This window comes from Anoplophora glabripennis, unplaced genomic scaffold (assembly GCF_000390285.2).
Source record: "Anoplophora glabripennis isolate ALB-LARVAE unplaced genomic scaffold, Agla_2.0 scaffold270, whole genome shotgun sequence".
NCBI lineage: Eukaryota > Metazoa > Arthropoda > Insecta > Coleoptera > Cerambycidae > Anoplophora > Anoplophora glabripennis.
Genome location: NW_019416411.1, coordinates 565976 through 586169, shown reverse-complemented (window position 1 = coordinate 586169; position 20194 = coordinate 565976). Strand labels below are relative to the sequence as shown.

The window sequence follows — 20194 nt, the reverse complement described above, 5'->3', positions numbered from 1 at the left end:
AAGAGGAATTTACAGTTTTCCGTTGCGTCACTTATTTAGGAACACCCTGTATAATAGAAATTTTCTACACATATACAAATTATTATAATTTTTTACCTTTAGGGACCCCTATGAAACTTTTTAAATTTTATTGCCAGGCGTTTTTTGCATGTTCAACTGACTTCGGAAAGACTATAACATGATCTAAAATCACTGGTTTTAGAGACACGAATTACAAGTTTTAAAAACTATCACATTTATTCTAATAATGTACTTAATTAAAGGTAAAAATTAACTGAATTGTCAACAAATTTCAAGCTCTACTTATATTAAATGAATCTAAATTCTCTTCAAAGGTCTGTTTCATAAAAAAAAGTATACAAATTTCAGCAATCTAAGTCAAATGTCTTAAAGAGATATTTTCATAAGTATATGTTTCTGAACAATTAGGCATTTTGTTCTAGAATGAACCAAGTGATGACATACGTAAATATTTAACTAGTGAATTGTTACCTTTTCCCATAACTTTAACAAACTGAGCAGGCAAATCCTCTCCTAAAGTAACTTGCAGAGGACTTTGCAAGACATTCTTGAGTTTCTTAAGTGCAACGCTGATATCCCCTCCATTCATAACTTCGGTTTCCAATTCGGTTAACATTGAGCTACGTTCTTTGAGTTTATTTATACTTAATAGTAACTTGTGTCTAGCACCCTTTGTTATACCTATGCCTTGTAAAGTGTCGTCAGTTAAATTAATCATTTGACTATATGTGAGATTATTAAATACCCAACTGTATTTATGCAGCCGTAAAGACTTCAACCACGACATGATGCTTTTCATGACTGGTAAGTTATTCATCATCCTCAGATCTTGCAGTCTCGTTTCTGAACTGCTCGACTGTAAATTTGGCATGTTACAAAGGAGAGACTTTTCGCTAGACAGGGAGTAACTGCGAGGTTTTGACAAGGGTTCTGCGAGGCTTTCTTGCGAGTACCAATTACCATGATGTGGTTGCAAATTTTCATGGGAACTGCCCTGAGCAGGTGTAAGACTATTAGACCGCCTATTCATTCTTTTCAAGTGCATTTCGTGAGAATCTGGATTTGGACTAATAGATTCATCGCTAGACTCATTTGCAGGAGAATGAACAAAATTCTGAGGAGTGACTTTATTTAGTACTTGTTTCAATATATGTTTAAACGACTTTTTGTCTTCGTTAGTAAAAGCAGGGTGAATGTAGACATAAGACATAATTTCAACACATTCGTTATATATTTTACGTGGAGGGGTAATGAATTCTGTTAAAACCTGTTTTATTGTTTTCAGGTAACATTTCGCTGTGTCTTTATTGCTTGGTTTGAGTAACGGTAAATGGGTCAGAAGCAATGACAAGGCTATTTGAGGGCTTTCCGAAAGAAAACTTGTAATAAACATTGAATCATTTGCATTTCTTTCAAGAATCTGGGCTTCTGGTGTATTAACTGAAGTTATACACTGCTCCAACGCATGTTGCAAAAATCTCGCATTTGCAAAGGGTAAACCCACCATTAAATAATAAAGTCCTACTGTCCTCTCACAACTATCCCATTTGTGAAATTTTATTCTTATTTCATTTAACTGCTCACAAAATTCTGAGAAATCCCTCAATTGCCCACACTCCATTTGAATTTCTAAAAAAAAGTTGGAAAAAATATGAACTTTTTTATGAACATTTTTTTGTTGAGAAAAGTATTAATAACATAAATTTATTTACGTTTTACCTTCGTCGATAAATGTTAATAAAATAATTAGTGTCGCACTAATTTATCTGTCAGTTACTTCACAATTTCATATTAATAACTTTTTAAACTATCTCTTATTGACACTCGTCATCCATTACATGACACTTCTTTGACACCATTTGACACACCCAGTGTGACCACCACCCACCACCACGGAATTACAAGGTAGACAGGAGACAGACTACAGGACAGACCATAGATAAAGTAAAATAAATTAAAATAAACAATGCATGCGGTAATCGAATTGATTATGGCGCAATCATAGATAAAAATAAAATATACTGGCGCAATCTTTGAAGTAATAATGTTTAACTGAAAAATAAAACACTGCACGTAAATACTTTTTTAAGAACTATAGAAAAATTGTATATTTTCACTTAAAGTTAGTTATCTTCTTATTTAACGTTTTGTAATCCTTTAAAAGTTAACCTAAAAAAAGTAGCTTTGTAGCTTTAAAAACAGGGTTGTGTCGGCTCAGCATGGCGTCGATTTTAAGAAGTTCAAAGTTTGTTAGATATGTCGCAGGATTTGCACGAAATGTGGTGGTCAACACCCCAAGAGAATTTGACGGGAACTTTGTAAATACTTCACAATGTTTTTGTGGTGCTTTACCCCGGTAAATTGAAGTTAATATCTGAACCATTCATCACTTTTATGTAACGATTTATTTTTCAGAAGTTTAGTTACACAAGTTTCTGGTCTAACAGATCAACATTTAGAAAACAGTTTAAAACGCATTGATCAAGATGTAAGAAAGTCAGGGCGCATATCTCGAAGAGATATAGAAGATGTTCTAGAAGAAATTAGAAACGCTGGATCTGCATCAAGTTCACAATCTTTACTTGTCATAAGATGTTGTGGAAATTTAGTTCCAGAGGAATTACCTGAAATAAGAACAAAACTAGTTCAAGAAATATGGAATACATTAAAAAAGCTAAATGTACCAATGGATATTTCTCATTATAATGCCCTTTTACGGGTGTACTTGGAAAATGAACATCCCTTTTCTCCGGCAGAATTTTTGAGTGAACTTGAAAGCAAAGAAATTGAGCCTAATCGAGTAACCTACCAACGATTAATCGCCCGTTATTGCCAAGTTGGAGACATCGAAGGAGCAACAAAAATACTGGAGTATATGAGAGAAAAGCAGCTTTCAGTTAATGAAAATGTTTTTAACGCTCTTATCGTTGGTCATTCTCAATGTGGGTAAGTACTACAAATATTCAAACTAAATTTTGTAATTTCTTATACTGAACGGAATTTTCTGGTTAATGTCTATTATTAATATAATCTGTGGGCATAAATTTATTCTAGGTTTTATATGAAACAAATGTTAAATGATATCTTATGAAAATTTGTATCTAAATTCACTAATATGACATAAAATAGTTTATATTTATTTATTTTTGAAACCATAAAGAATTTACAACTTTTTAGTGATATGGATTCGGCTCAAGATGTAATTTCTGTAATGAATCAGGCTGGATTGGAGCCAAGTGCCGATACATATACAACGCTTCTCTGTGGATATGCTAAAAAGGGAGATATTGAAACGATTACAAAACTGATCGAAGAATGCGAATCTAAGGAAATTTACCTTCTAGATAAAGACTATCTAGATGTCGTCTATGCATTAGCCACCAATGGTCACAGCCAACACATATCTGTTATTTTAAGCAAAGTCCGTAAAGCAGTAGGATATAATCAAGATGCTATTAACATAATTTTAAGATTAGTTAACAAAGGAGAGGAAGATGCTGCGTACACTGTTTTACAGTCAATGCATCGAGGAACTAAGGAAGATGGCACACCTTTCCCAACAGGACACTTCTTTGTTAAACAACTTGTTAAAGCAAACAGACCTGTGGAAAAAATTATAGAACTTTGTTCGAGACTTCAAGATGAAAACATGTACGATAGAGCGTTATATGTAGCAACAGAAACCAGTCTACAGTTGGGAAACGATAAATTGGCTTATCCTCTCTTGGAGTACTTGCATAGCAAAGGATTTGAAATCAGGCAACACTACTTCTGGCCCCTGATCGTATCTAAAGCTGAAGACAGTTCCGGAAAGGGCATTATAAATGTTTTAAACAAAATGAGCGACTTTAATATAACACCAAATAGTGAGACTATAAGAGAATATGTCATTCCAAACCTTAAAGGTAAAAGCAGCGAAATTTTGGCTTTGTTAAGAGAGGGGAATGTTTCAGTAGGTTCGTCTGCCTGCAGTTTGGTCATTTCTTTGCTACAAAGATTTGACATTGACGAAGCAGCAGTGATTGCTAGACGAGTTCAAGCTTACTATTATCCAGATATGATAAAAAGACCGCTCACCAATGCTTTCTATAAATCGAATGACTTAAATTCGTACATAACGATAGTGAGGGCAGTTTATGACAATTTAGACAGAAAAGCGAATGTGAAGGTTACCGAGGAAGAAGAAATTACAGCAGTTGATAAGTCTGAAGTTGTCGGTAATTTAATACTCGATTTGGCATCTAATCAACGCAATTTTCTTACCCATATCGAGAGTGTACTGAAAGAATTAGTAAAACAAGGTCTGAGCCTGTCTACACCGACGGCAGAGAAAATTGAGGAGAAACTCGGTGAAAAAATGACTGACGAAATTTCTAATCTCCTAGGAAAATTAACTTCCGGGGAATTAACACCTGTCCAATTAGAAAAGAAGTCTGTTAGTTATGTCCCTTCGCACCAGATGAACATTCCTCAATTGGAACAATTGATTCACAATTTAACTGCGAAGAATCAGGACACTAAAGGTCTCAAAAGACAGTTGTTGACTTTATATTATCGTTCAAAGGATCTCGAGAAAATGGAGAAATTACTTGAAGATCTGAAGAAAGGCGATTTTGTTTTTACAAGCGGCATATATGCACAATTGATTGATGTCTACGCTTACCACGATAAATTGGACAAAGCTTTGGAATGTTATGAAAAATTAAAGGAAAATGAAAAAAACAATTTTACTTTAGATGAAATAAAAATCATCCGGTTAACGCAGTTGCTTGTAAAATCCAAACGATTCGAGGAAGGTATACAAATTTTAGAAAACACGCCAAGAGACAGAAAACAAGAAGAGAGGAACTTCGCATATACCGCTTTAGTCTGGAGATTCCTTAATTCACTTGCCGAAGAAGGCTCTGTTGAAAAACTGAACAGAGTCTTTGATGTGTTGGTTAAGAAAGAATTTATCGACGTCAATAATGTGCTTTTGGGACCTTTGATCAAAGTCCATTTAACTCGAAAAGAATTAGATAAAGCGTTAGAGAAGTTCGAATGGTGTGTAAATCAATTCAAAGCTACTCCTTGGAAAAATGAACTAGCTTGTCAACTGATTCAAGCTGAAGATGCCGAGAAACTCCAAAAACTTACTGATTTGAGCACGGCAGTACACGGTGAAGTCAACAGCTTATACGATCTCGTATTTGCTTTTGTTGAATGCGGTAGAATCAGACAAGCTAGGAAAATTTTAGAGACCCCTGGTTTACAAAATCGCCCTCAAAGAATCAACACTGCCTGTGAACGGTATCAACAAGAAGGACTGATTAAACCCTTGGAAGGACTAAAAGATGCTACAAAGGATTTAAATCATATCGATCGGTCTGATATCTACTATCAACTTTTATTAACGTACATCAAACAAGATGACGACGAGAAAGCTTTAGGATTATGGACGCAAATGCAGGAGGAAGACATGGCAGCAACCGAACAGTTTCTTCTTACACTTGGCAGTTATTTGAAAAGTAAAGGCATCCGAGTTCCGTTTATAGTGCCTGAGGAACAACAGATACCTAAAACGACAGAAACTAAGCCCAAAGAAGCGACGACTCAAACTATCTTTAGACAAAAACTCAAGGCTGGAGATGTTGATGGAGCTCTTGAAATCAAACGTCACAGTAAAGAAAGACTACCTGTAACTGACTTGTCCGCTCTGGTAGAAAAGCTGTTACAAAGCGGTAGAGTCGGCGAAGCTACAAAATTAGCATACAATATTATACAGAATGGAAATCTTCCAGTAAATCGAGTATTTAGGTTTCTATTGAATAAGTTAGCCAGCACTGGAGATGTTGAATCTTTAAATAAAATTGGATCGTTAATTACCCAGGATGTGAAAAGGATAGTATCGTTCGATAACAGAATTTGTCACGCAAATTTAGTTGCAGGAAAAGCCGAGGAGTATTTAAACAATTTAGAAAAACAGATTGAAAACTGCAGAGATGAAAATATCGCTGAAGTTAGTGAACAGTTTCCACGAGGTGGCGCGTACGGTATTTTGGAACGGCATCCTGAGCTTGTAGAAAAGTGTAAGTATGTTTTAAGTTATAGTAACTTTTTTGTAAGCAATACAAAGACTTTTTATACATATTTGAACATGTTCGCATTAAAAAAGCCTTATATTAACTTTTTTCCTGTTAGTAAATAAAAATATCAATGAAAGAAAAAACGGGATATCCCAATATTTGTATATATGGAACTACCACAATGCCTTGGAGTCAACGTAAGACAATTTAACTAAACTTGCATAGTTTTCTAACTAAAAATCCCTAAATCTTAGCATCACCAGTATTAATGATTCGTTTACAATAAACAATGACAAACCGTTAAGTCTGCGATTGAGATAATGCGATCACTGATTAGTTGATTACACAATGCAAACAGTTAGCAGCAGTCAACAGCTGGTAAATCAACCTAGTCCCACCAAATCGTCTTATTTTAACTTCAAGAGTCTGTGGAAGTTCTATAAACGTGAATTATTGGGACACCCTATACATAGTTCCTGTGTATTACAGACGAGGCCATAGCCATCAAATACGCCAAAAAAGGCAACGTTGCTCCGTTAAACGTTTTGTGGACCCATTACTTCATTAACGGTATTGCTGATAAAACAGAAGAGATCTGGAATGTGCACTTGAAGGATTCTCCGAGGATCATGTTCCAAAAAATTGTTCAAACAGCCAGAGACAAGCAAGATGAAGTTTTGGCAAAGAAACTAATAGAGCATTTAAAAATCAGTAATGTGACAGAAGGGGCGATTGGAAATGCTTACAGTTGTTTATTGGATGTGCTAGTTGGTAAAGAAAAATTAGAAGAGGCTGTAGAAACATTTGAATCGATCGTTAAAACTGTGAGTATAGAAAGTATTAATAGAACAGCCGTTTTAAGGATAAAAGAAGTTTATGAAAAATTGGGAAAGCCATTTGATCATCCAGTTCCCTCAAAGACTAAAAGCACATTGCAAAGCCAAACGTAAATTATTATTTCTATGGTATGTCCAAATTTTGATATCTGAGTGTTATCGAGAATGTCTTATTTAATGTAGGTATACGTTGGTAATAAATAGTTTTGTTTTACCTTTTACAGTTTTTGTTTGACCTACCATTTTTAGCTCATGTAAAAAGTCATATCATCAAGAACATACATAATTAGAATTTGGAGGTTCTTAATGGAACGTTGAAATCTGTCATTAATAATCACTTGTGCTAGGAAAATGACTGCTAAAAATTCTGCTAAGATTTTTAGAGGTCGATATTTATATATTAGGGTTCCTACAATTTTAACAATGCCTGTAAAAAATTTGTCCCAGAAAAAATTGAGTTTTATACTTCTCAACGGTTGTGTTAATGAACTTGTGTCAAATATTTTTACCACATCGGAAAAAAGTGAGCAGGGGCTGCGTCATGCAGTAACAACATATTTTGCTGAACATTTAATGGAACTGATATGAGGCACTGTCTAAGCGTCTAGGCAATTCAAAAGGTTCTATTAAAGTGTCATTAACGATACCGGCCCACATGTTCACTGAAAACTGTCGCATTTTCAATAGTGTGGGCCACCGTTGTGACCTCGACGCGGTTGTACTTCACTGGTGTCCAAAACTCTGCGCTACAGCAACAAATGTTCACGGTGCGGGGGCACGTCATTCAGGATATCTTGCACGGTACACCTGACAAGCTCTGTGGGCATTTTCATTTGCTTTGCCATAAATTATGAGTGTATCATAATATTTTCCATTGCTAAATAAATGCGCCATTTTCAAAAAAAAACTTGGAAATAAGACTTAAATGTACTCTCGAAAAACAGCACAGCAATCACTACAACAATGTGTTACAAACTGACTTTCGAATACAGTCTGGCTTCATAAGAAACCTACAAACTTGTAAAAAGTGTTACAGAATTTTTTCAATTTTTTGTATGTACTCACCACTATAAAATACATGTATTTCAGCAGTTCCAAAACAGTTTTAACACATTTTTAATTAGCTTTTTTCTCTATGACCTTAAACTTCCGATACAAGTTTGTGGCATCAGTTAACTCAGTTTTTGCTTCTTTTTCAGCCCTTTAAATTTTTGACATAAGTTCATTAACACCCCGTATTAAAAAAAAATGTACTAGCAATTTTTGTCATTCAAAATCTAATAACAATCAATTAAAAATTAATTTTGTAATAATAGTAATAATACTAATAAAACAAAATGGAACGACCGGAACAAAGTCTAGCAAAGGACTGAAATCAAAACTATGAGGATCTGCCGAAAACTGAGTTTTATTTACACAATCTTTGATTTTCAAGTTAGTGTGGGTTGCTTTTGGTGTGCAGCAAAATAAAACTCTTTTTAAATGGCAAATAAAAGTATTTTTATTGAAAACTGGTTAGTGAAAAAGAATACATGTTGTCGGGGCGAGCGTTCGCTGGAGAGTCCTCTTGGCCGTGGAGTCGTTTGCAGGTATCTGAGTAAGCATCTGGTCGCCGGCGCCAATCCGCCGTGGACCCTTCCTGAAACCCTGGTGCGTTCCGTTTTGTCCCTACAACTATCAAACCGATCCGGGCGGCGTCAGGCTGGTGCTATTGACGTAACACTTAAAAAATGGGTCACTTGCAGACAAGTGTACTCACATTAGAATTGATTTTTTTTTTAAATGAATTTACCAATATCTTTAAAAGCAATCGATGACGGTATTGAAATATTTTGAATCACATGTATATTTTCAGAGACCCTAAATAGCCTGTTTTTAAATGAGTTATACAGGACGTTTATATCCGGGCACTAATTAAGGTCACAACATTTTTTAGATTAGGATTTTACGGTTAATTAAGGTAAAACAAGGTGAAAGAAAAAAATATTAACTCGTAAAAGCTGTATAACATTTTCAATAGCTACAAAAAGATTTAGCAAAATTAACATCTAAGTAACTAATTCAGTAGAACTCTAATTATCCATTAAACACTCTAGTACGCTTATAAGTATAATGTCCATATATGTATTAAAATTCATTAGCAAAAATTATGTTTGCAATATGCCCTCTGCGTTATCTTGGATAACCAAAGTTCCCCTATAATTATTCCAATACATTATCTTTAAAAGCCTAAAGGTGGAATCCGTCTAGTTATAATAACCTGTAATGTTCATTGTTACATTACAGGTTATTACAAATGGATACCTACTCTTGTATGTTCAATAAATGGCAGTAAAAAACATTTATCTAGGACAAGTTGGTCCAAAACACCGCCTTCTTCTTACAAGCTTACTGGGGCACGCTCGACCGCCATTTTCAGCAGGTCTTTTTACTATTCTGAACCTTTCTTCTATTCCGGTTCCACAAGTAGCACTACACCGGCTCCATTCTGACCATTCCGTCACCATACAGTCGACCGGTTCAGCAGCATAGACTACTTGTGGACTGGGTTGTGGTGATCCGCCCGAGAGGGCATCTGAAATTATTGATAATTAAATTATTTTCATTTGGATTAAAGTTACAGGGTGAAGAAGGTTAAAAGTCTCCCCAGATTTAGATACCTCTCACAACACCACAGGCTTCGTTACATTCCTCGGTTGTCAAAAAGTTATTCCTATTTCCCCGGCAACCACCAAACACGAATGGAACGCACATCAGTTTTCTTGAATCAAAGTACCATCTATTGAAGTAACCAGAGCACGGTCCTGGTTCACTGTCTTGCATACAAACCACTGTGAAAAATAGCGGTGTTACTTTTAGTTCAATTGTACATGGCATTGTTACTTTTTATATAGTTGTACTTGGTATAAATACCTTTTGCAGTTGCCATATCAAAAGTGCAATCTGGCGTGTCCATACAAGGAGTTTGCTGAATGAGTTCCACTCTCGAACTGCATTTCTGTTGTAATTGCGGTTCGACCAATAGTAGTCGTGTGCGCATCCTAATTCCTCTTCCACATGAGGCACTGCAAGGACTCCAGTCACTCCACTCGGTAGTTGGACACATCGGATCAATGACTTCTACTTGACCTGGGCCACACTCAGGTCCCATACATTTCTCCTTTTCCACTGGAATCCAATAACTGTTAGGAATTTCCCCACAACTTACTATTAGCCACATAACGTACCTGTGGAAACATGGGGACACTTCTTCCTTCCCATTCTGTCGATGAATAGTCTTGTCCTCATCTTAAAACCTACACCGCAAGTGGCCGAACACGAAGACCAATCACTCCAGGGGGAAGTTGAGCAAATGCCAGTGTTGTCATCCAAACTTTCAATACCAATGTCTTCTTCTGATGCTTCAGTGTCTGCACTCCTAAATTAAAAGAAATTGCTTACATATGGTTACTTATAACTAGTGTTAAAACAATCATTATTTTTGTTATAATACTTCTGAAGTAGATAATAACAGGCCCCTTATAATGATGGCAGAAAATAATTATACCCTAAAAACTGAAATTGATGAGCTATATAAAGCCTGAAGGGCAGAAGTATTGTAGAAGTAAATATAAATATTTACTTTTCACATTCAGGTACGGCAGCCACACACATTTCCTTTGAGACAAGCTGCCTATTACACTGAAACATTTGTGCCTTTTGAGGCATTCGGTATTCCCTGGTCCTCATTCTCAAGCCTTTACCGCAGGTTACTGAACATTCACTCCAATCCGTATATTCTGTTACCGAACATTCCACTGCAAAACCAAGAAATATTAGTTGCAAAGATTTTAGAAACTTTCAAGCCAAATAAACTGTACCTCTTGAGGTATTTTCAGTGTTTTCGCTGACATCGAGTTGAGCTAAAAGGAAATTTTCATCACAGTTTTTCGGGACTACTTTTTCCCGCTTAAAGTAAAGTCTCGCTAAAGGTACCATTTTGGTAGACGATGGGTTATAAAAAGGAGCTCTAGGGTCTTCTGGATAAGTAGTTGTAATTGCGTACATTTTTTCTCTAGGGCTTGTTTCTGCATTAGGTGACTAAAATTATTATGTTCAAATAATAAACATATTCACATCAGGGTTTTTAAATAAAATCGTGAATGAATTAGAATTTTATAAGTACCATATATGTAATCCCGCTGTCAGTCCCAGCATCGTAAGGGTAGAGGTCCACAGTCAAATTCTCAATCCAGGTACAGTTTTTCAAGCAAAGATTTAGTCCGTTAACACCAACAACCCAATCAGGAGAAGGACCTACAGATAAAGGAAGATTTGAGTACATTTTTTTTCTATATAACTATCTTCCGAAATCCGTATTACCGAACATAGAGGCCAATGATACCAAGTGATGGCGCCTGTCTACTTTAAAATTTGTTGATGTGTTAGTGTTAACTTTGGGGTACCAAAGTCCAGCTGCCTTAATTATTGTCCTCAAATATTTGCTTTTAGCCCGCAATTCTGTTTCCATTAACCTAACGGAACCCCATTCAGCTAAGCTTCTGAATCCTTCAGAAGCAATCTGGTCTTCTCCCCAAAACGTAAAATTCTTCTCGTGAGATGCGCCAATAACATCCGAAAAATGGGTAAGCCAAAGTGAAAATGGGAAATCTTTTGGATGGGTCGTCTTTGACCAAATTCCTTCAAAAATCAACTGAAAAAACAATTCTGTATATTTCATATAAAGCAATCTAACGACTTGCATTGCATTTAAATATAATTAATATACAGTATTTTTTTTCAAACAAACTTTACACAGGTAGCTTTTTAAAAAATCACAATTTGTTAAACATTTTTGAAATATTGCTCTATATCTGGAATCTCTGAATTTTATTTGATGAAACATTCTAAAAAGTGCCTTGCTTAGTAACCTTACACTGTATTTAGCTTCATCACATGAACAACAGTCTTGTTCGTCAATTTTAATATCGTTATCTGTTTGTTCGCAAAATGTTTTGCTCAATTTGCCATCATCAGAATACCAGTGGTCAGAATTCTCCAACACCATAGCCCTACAAGGACATAAAATAATATACAGGGTTTCTCCAGTTTAAATCACAAACTTTAATGGAGTAGAGCATATTCAGTTGACTTCGAAACACTTATGTTAACCCTTTAAGATACAGGGTGTTTTATCAACTCTGACAGAAAATATAATCCGCTATAACTTAGGAATATATTCCATATATTTGGATAATCTTGTAGAAGTATCTTACCCTTATGGCCCCAACATTAAAAAAAGACAGGACCGGCTTTGGAATGTTTTTCATTGGGCCAAGAAGATACTATACTCCTACAAAATTTTATCCATATATCTTAGAAATGGGTAAAAATGTATTTCGGAATCAAACTGCATTTATTTGTACGTATATGTATATAAATATGGTGAATGGTCAAAGCAAAGAAATAAATAATAAACCACAAAAAAAGAGTAGTTTTATATGACTTTGCCATCTTTACCTCAACTTTCTTTTTTATCAAAAAAAAAGAGGCATGTCAATTTTGTTTTGTCTACACCTACAAAATTCTAGTAGATTTAGAATGGGAAATTTTAATATAATTTAAGTTTAACAAATTTTGTTTATTTATTAACTTCTTTCTTGAACAAAATAAGTGTATGAAAACCTGAAAGTAACGCATCCAGATCCAGGTGGTGGCGCAGACCACATGAAGAACACTTCTGTTTTCAGAAGTGAATTTGTTTCAGATATTGTGTTAATGCATTCATCGTTAAATTTGGACAAGTTGTCGCCATACAACTGAAATCCTCCCACATTTTGTGGAGATATGTTTTGTTTATCCTTTGCAGATTCAACACTTATTGTAAATCTTGTGAAATGTTGTACTCTATTGAATATTCGTGAATCCATTAAGTACACTGTAAATAAAGGAAAATAAATCACTTATAATATTGAATGACACATATGAAATTTTGTTTGTGTAAGCCAAGAATAAAATAAGATTCCCTGTGAAAAGTTAATCTCTAGCATTAGCTATTGAAAATGGACGGATTCGCCTGATAAATTTTACTTAACAGGTATGGCACAGCAATAGGTATATTTTTACAAAAGTACAAAACGAACATCTTAAAAATAAAATAAGAAATACATTGCTTTATTATTTCTGACATTCATTACATTGCACTCCATTTTCACAAATTATTTCTAGGAACAGAAATGGGGTCACGAACTGTGATTAATTACGATATTATTGCATGATAAAAATATAGGAGTTGATTCTAGTTATATAAATCATATGACCACAAACATCATATGACTGTGTTATCGTAAAATATACTGATAATTTAAATAAGGTCTCTCCTTTGATCAGCAAACTCCAGACAATTTATTTATAGGCTTATTTTCAGTAATGATAAATAAGAGGCATTTAAGAATAACTTGCTATACATTCTTTGGGTAAAACATTGAAAAATAAGAATATTTTTTTCTGTGAACTATAGGTTTATCATACTCTCAAGAAACAGGGTTAAAGTTAATTTTTTATTAAATGAATTTTGAATGTACTCCAAAAGTAACAGACTTAGGTATACTGTATTAAATTTAAAATCTTTAATAAACGGGCCATTTTCATTAACATTATTATTATTTTTTAACTTAATTTATTGATATCAAACACATTGAACTTTAAATAACTATAGAACTACTTATATATAAAATCTTTATGACTAGAAAAAATCATTGGGGTAGAAATAATTTAGCATTTTTAGGGGTATACTCTTACCTCTAGTAAAATGTAATATTTTTGTTCGTATTTTTTTCAACATTTTTATTAATGCCTAGAAAATCACGTTTATATTTAAAAACAATATATTTCCTTTTTTGTGAAACAAATAGTTCTAAAATTATTTTAAATTCATTGAAATTATTGATAAGTGTAAAAGTAGGATAAAAAAAAGTAAGTACATAATTAATTAAAAAATGGTCCGATAGCAACGAATTTATGGGTTTTTTAGGAACAATAATCTCCTATATCTCCATGTCGCTGAGTGATGACATGAAATCAGAGGATTTTTTTTAAATTGTTCCACCTTCATATAACTATTTTCCCTTATTTTGAAAACCCGAATTGAAATTTTAAGTTTCAGCAAATTAATGTATTGCTACTTAGTAGATGAATCTGAGTTAGTTTTTTTTTTAATTTGATTTAATGAAATGTAAAATATTATATACTTACTGGTATATAATTTCCCGGGAACATATTTCTCCGGATTTTCGTTGATCTTAATTTGATATCCACCATCGCCAGGTAATTTATCAGTTCTTGAATGATATATGCTAGGTGTTCGCCCACATCCATATGTATAATAAATAAATGAAAATAATAAAATAGCAAACTTAAACATTTTAACTGTTCTATTTAACACAGAATCGCATGCTCTTAAGGGTTCAGTATCACTGAAGTGATAACCCACAAGACAACGCAAATATATAAATATTATCATTTTCCCCGTATGTTTATCATATAAGCAGAAACAAAGATATTCTACATTTTACAAGTTCATCTGTAAAATTTTAATTAAGTCCGTAATGTTTTTTATTAGGGTTCGTAATTTTTGTGCGTTTTATTAATTTTATTTTTTTCTTAGAATTACAAATGATATAAAGTTTAGACGATTTATTATACTATTATATGCACAAATTTGAAAGAGATTATTTCCAAGGAATCATGGCAGATAGGAGCTGAGTAATACCTCTCTAGATGTATTTAGGTAGGTACTAAAAAATATATTAACATTAACCAAATAGGTTGAAGTATATTGAAGAAAAAATAGAAAATATATTGCCAACGTTTAAGGGAAAATTAAACTCTAAACGAGGGAAAAAACTTTCTAGGTGCTTCCCGGAGTGTAATATCATTGTGGTATTTAAACAATGGCAATAAGTGAACTACACCGAACTGCATGCTTTTATTTTGATTATAAAAATCAAACATCAGCGCACCTATTAACGCGTTGCCCTACTACTACTAACACCAACTTGTCAAATTTGAGAGAGTGAACGAGTTAACTGTCTAGTCTCCCTAGAGTGAAGTCACAGACTTCTAATACTTAGAAGTCTGTGAGTGAAGTAGTGACTAGTGAACAGTGAACACTGAACACTCTGAACAGACCCTTCTTGGAACTTAAATTGAAAAGAAAGTGGTCACTGGTCATTATAATTTTAGGTTATGTTTTTTGTCATTCCCGTTATTTTAAATGCAGTGTTTTAACAAAAAATAATGTTATCCCGTAGATGCATATACTTTTACAAGTATGTATGCAATCATATGGTGAGGTGTAAATATGAAAAGCATAATTTATCACAAATAGGTAAACAAGATTTGTGAATATAAAAAATGTCTCCGATTGGCAATATAGTCACAAAATTATAGTTTTAGGATTGCAGTTTGAGTACATACTAAATAAAAGAAATATTGCTTGGACTACATGTTTATATCAAAGTAGCGAAAAAAACAATGATGATAAAGAAAAGCCGGTGTTACAAGTCATTTCACCTAATCTTAAAAAAGAAGAACAAAAAGATATTTTGGAAAATGTCAAAGAAAAAAGTTTAGAAGTTGATGAAGGACCTAAACAAATATTATCAGCTGAATCTATAAAGAAATTGAAAGAAAAAATTATAGGTAAATCTGAAAAAGAAGCCGATCCAAAACCCGCTGGTAAGTTGATTTATTAGAATATTCTTAAATACTGTAGATATTTTTTATGTACAGTGAATTAAATTAAAATAATAACCTATTGCATTCAGAAACTGTTTCTAGGAAAACCTCCAAAAAAAAGAAAAAGAGTAGACTTATCAGCACAGTCTCTTGAAAGAAATTTTATTACACCTGTTAGAGCGATGTCGGATTTCCTACTTAAACCATCTGATTTAGAATCTCTTCCTAAGACAAAGCGACGTTCACCATATGAGTCTGAACCTCCAATCACAGTTTACTGGAGAAAAGATGTAGAAGCCAAATCTTTAGAAATATGGGGATCGATGGAAAATTTACAAAAGGAGAGACTTAAAAGGGATATAGAAAGAAAAAAATATCAACAAAGTAAGGCAATCTAGTTCTTTATCCACTGAATTAATTACGGTATAATTTAGATATTTTCACGGTAAAACGAAGACTGAGGGACTACAGAAGAGAAATGGGCAAGTCAACGGATGTAATTGAGGAAGATACAGGCTTGCTAGGAAGATCTGGCAAAGTAGTAATTACTGCTATAGCGATGTAATTAAAAAAAATGGTGATGGTAAACTTTATGAAACTTTTTATATAGAAGTAATTAAAAAATATATGTGTTTTTGGAAGCTATTATTTTTTGAAAATAGTGGTATATTCTCTTATAATTTTCTAAACCATAAACTCATAATCTAATTGAAGTAATTTTCGCAAAAGTTATCATCACTAATGTATTTAAACATGAATATCAATATGTAATATTGATAATTTCTAGCAATGGTTCAAATTTTCTGTTTAAACTTTTTGCGTGGATACATACTGGATCTCATAGTATGTTCTCAGAATGCATACATTCTCTAGCAGATACAATTAATCAACTTATTTTGGCTTATGGGATTCACAAATCTGTGCAGGTAAATAAAATACACAATTTTGCATTAGAAATTAAAAAAATAAAATTTTTTTATTTGTTAATGTTAAATTATTTTTTTGTTTTAGATTGCTGATTCGTACCATCCATATGGATATTCCAATATGAAATATGTAGCATCTTTAATTTCTGGTGTAGGTATATTTTGTGTAGGAACCGGGCTATCATTTTATCACGGAATATCAGGATTATTTCATCCCTCACCTCTGGAAGATTTTTTTTGGGTAAGTTTTAAAACTGTATAACATATACCTAATTAGGTTTACCGGATATCCGAATTTACCCGGACATGTCCGGATTTTTGCTGCATCTTTAAGAGTGAATCCGTCACACTGAAAGGTCATTCAACTCTCAAGAATGTTTAGGTGTACTATAATTTGAACCATCCTTTATTTTCACCATTTTCAATATGATAGACATTCTTATCCTGAACATGGCCTAGAAAATGGTAGAAATGTTTACAAATTTTTATTAATTTCATAGGCTTACTTCATTTTGGGAGGATCTCTGGTGTCAGAAGGAGCTACTTGGTTAGTTGCCTTTAACTCGATAAGGAAAGGCGCTAGAGAAGTAAATATGTCTGTGAAAGATTATAGTAAGACTTAAGCCACTCACTTTTGTCATAATCGCGTAATATATTTTGTAGTTTTTAGAGGACAAGATCCTAGTGTAAATGTTGTATTACTAGAAGATTTTGCCGCAGTCATAGGTGTTATCGTTGCAGCTGGTTGTATGGGAATATCCTCGTTAACCAACAGTCCCATCCCGGATTCGTTAGGCTCTTTATTAGTAGGCTGTATTTTAGGATCTGTTGCCTCGTTCATCATTTACACAAATGTTGCAGCTCTTGTTGGAAGGTGAGTCTATTTATTAAGATATCCCCAAAAATAGTTGAGGTATATTGATGAAACCTGCGCCACTGATTTATGTAAATAAAGAAATTTGAAATCACTCGAAGGAATCGTCATTTAAAGTTTGTCAACATAGTTAATTAATACAATGTATTTAACAATTCTCATAACAAATGTATGTACATTCTTTTTTGTTAGTGAATTCCATAATTTCAGGTCAATTCCAGAAGAAAATTTAGATAAAATAAATGCAGAATTAGAAAAAGATGTAATGATAAGGGCAATTCACGACGTGAAAGGTATTGATATGGGCAGTTATTTAGTTAGGTACAAAGCCGAGCTGGATTTTGATGGTCGAGAACTGACCAGAGCTTATCTTGATAAACAAGATCTAAATGATATACTCGAGGTAATTTTTTTTTTTTATAGCTGAAAGAATTATATACGTCATGTTTACTATTAAAGGAATTCTCATTCTTTTGTACTTATGTTTTTGCAATTAAATATTTTGATAGGAAATAAAAAAAATCGACAATATCGATAAATTGGAGGAATTTATGCTACAACATGGCGAAAACTTAGTGGATATGATGGGCGGAGAAATTGATAGGATAGAAATGAAACTAAGGGTATGCTGAAATACATTAATAGTTAACTGAATATTAATTGGCCCATTTTGTTTCAGAAAAAATATCCAGAGATACGTCATTGTGATCTAGAAATATTATAAATTAACTCTTAATATTTAGGCATTTAAAAAATATATAATGTACTGTAAATATTGTTTTTTATGTCAGTATTGGTTTTTTCGGTCTTACTTAGTGTAACAACTTCACTACCCTATGTGCTAAAACTACTTTGATTTATTTATTTTCACTTAAATTAATTTGGAACGTCTAATAAAATATTTATTCGCTAAGATCAAATTATTTCTTATTTAATTTTTATTCACTTTGAGAGATGTTCTTTGGAACGCACCTAAATTCTATCTCGTTAAGTTTACCACTATGCGGGCTGCAACGTCAAAATTATTTTTCCCGTTTTACACATTTTTACATCATGAAAATCTTTTTTCTCAACAACTTTTATTAAAAATAATTATTTTTGATATCTTTTCTCATTCGAAAGATGTAAAATGATGTGTATCGAGAAAAACACTGGTTCGATCAAGTCTTAAGGCACAAATTCCCATAAATATTTTCTCATAAATTTGCACATAAACCAAATATTTTTCATTTAGTTTGAGCTATACGTTCAATAATAGTTGCCAGAAATTAGATACACCCGATCTCAAGCCAAAGCTTCTGAAAACATTTAAACTAACAAGTGGTAAAAAGAAGACAACTATATATGTATATCAAATATATTTAAAGTGGAAAGAAATATTTAGGGACAATTACAGATTAATTCATATCTTATTTGTATAATTAGTATTAACCATACCTTATTTGAAAGTAATGCTGTGGACCTTATATAAATATATCCGTTGTGCAATACATAACAATGGCAGATGGTGAAAATTAAAGCGACCATATTTTGATAATAAGGCTTAGGACTCTTACCATTTTTTAGGGTATGATTAGACGATAATGAAAAAATTTCCCACCGAGTTGACAATGCTCCATTATCAAAATATGTCAACAATTTTCACAAGCCACTGCTGGTATACGAGTATAATTAATGCAAACTATATTCTTCTAGAATAATACAATAATGTAATTTTTTAACAAATTGAGTACAAGGCCTCAAGAAAAGATATTACGATTTGTTCTTTTGAAAAAATCTTAATTTTCCACAACAAATTGCTTCCTACAGGTCTTCATAATTATCTAGAAACATCCTGTATAAAACCACATTTTTTAAATTAATTCTACTTTTTGCGAGATATTCATGAATGTGGCATACGCAGGGTGTTTTTTAAATGGCTTGCAGCTTGTAACTCTTACAAGAATTATACAACATGCCAAATTCAACATCAAAGTACACCTGGACATGAAAAAACTAGTAAGAGTAGTTCCTTTGTACTCAGATTATTTTTTTAGATATAATAGAAAACCTATTTGCCGTCTAAGTTTAAGAATCTAGTAAACAACGCTAGGATCACTCGTCGGCAGAACTCACCAATCATGAACCAGTTTTGTACTTGTTCAGCATGTGAGACAACCGATAAATGATCCAGTAATTTTAAAGAATGATATAGCTCTGTGCTACATCTAGCGATCACTGCTATTCAATGCCAAAAACGTGATGGCAACCTGGCGAACCCGCTCCTGCTTACTTGGTGTCTGTGATACAGGTCACTTTCTGCCATTTTTGACTAAATGGATGGTTTTATGTATTGAGTGACGGTAACCGTTAGATGTGGCCTTCTTATTAACTCTGTCTATTATTATTAGATCCTAAAATATGTAGAAATAAAACGTTCCAGTAAAAATTAAATAAATATTCACCTTATATCTAAAAAGTGACAAATTTACTCTAGACGTTTTATTTATTTATTTATTTAATTTAATAAATATGGTTTTGGTCGCAAATTACTTGGAAAAAACTGAAATGAGTATAGCTTTTAGTATTTTGAAAATCACCCCTACTTAGGGGTTGAAAAAATGACAAAGATGAAGAATTTGAATATTACCAATTGATATAAAAACTATTAGCATGTGAATTATCTTAATAATTTTTTTAGAAATTTATACAATTATTTCCGATATTCTCTTTGGGGCGCACTTAAGGGTGGATTTTCTAATTCAACATGCTTAT

At 33.1% G+C, this 20194-nt stretch overlaps 4 protein-coding genes across 4 annotated transcripts in view; 2 read left to right on the top strand and 2 right to left on the bottom strand.

Moving 5' to 3' along the window:
* Positions 1–1645, bottom strand: part of LOC108911221 (protein Smaug homolog 1) — a 3537-nt gene extending 1892 nt beyond the window's left edge. Inside the window, exon 1 of the mRNA XM_018716095.2 lies at positions 493–1645. Within this exon, the coding sequence (XP_018571611.1) occupies positions 493–1642 (1150 nt within the window). The 5' untranslated portion in view covers positions 1643–1645. The remainder of the gene's footprint in view (positions 1–492) is intronic.
* A 579-nt stretch (positions 1646–2224) lies between these two features.
* Positions 2225–7141, top strand: LOC108911240 (leucine-rich PPR motif-containing protein, mitochondrial). Its single transcript, XM_018716120.2, has 4 exons — positions 2225–2377; positions 2437–2967; positions 3199–6089; positions 6576–7141. Exons 1-4 carry the CDS (start codon positions 2241–2243, stop codon positions 7034–7036), a joined length of 4020 nt encoding a protein of 1339 aa, XP_018571636.1. The 5' UTR covers positions 2225–2240; the 3' UTR covers positions 7037–7141.
* A 1767-nt stretch (positions 7142–8908) lies between these two features.
* On the bottom strand, positions 8909–14388 carry LOC108911235 (spondin-1). The gene is made up of 11 exons (XM_018716115.1): positions 14156–14388; positions 12587–12839; positions 11838–11973; positions 11285–11615; positions 11088–11218; positions 10783–11002; positions 10545–10719; positions 10150–10340; positions 9836–10090; positions 9583–9753; positions 8909–9497 (listed from the first exon to the last, which is right to left on the bottom strand). The coding sequence occupies exons 1-11, from the start codon at positions 14322–14324 to the stop codon at positions 9265–9267; spliced, it is 2265 nt and encodes a 754-aa protein (XP_018571631.1). The 5' UTR covers positions 14325–14388; the 3' UTR covers positions 8909–9264.
* A 745-nt stretch (positions 14389–15133) lies between these two features.
* Positions 15134–18360, top strand: LOC108911236 (zinc transporter 9). Its single transcript, XM_018716116.1, has 11 exons — positions 15134–15290; positions 15353–15640; positions 15743–16024; positions 16075–16201; positions 16428–16566; positions 16652–16807; positions 17067–17178; positions 17230–17440; positions 17651–17843; positions 17950–18063; positions 18120–18360. Exons 1-11 carry the CDS (start codon positions 15200–15202, stop codon positions 18162–18164), a joined length of 1758 nt encoding a protein of 585 aa, XP_018571632.1. The 5' UTR covers positions 15134–15199; the 3' UTR covers positions 18165–18360.
* The last annotated feature ends 1834 nt before the right edge of the window (positions 18361–20194 follow it).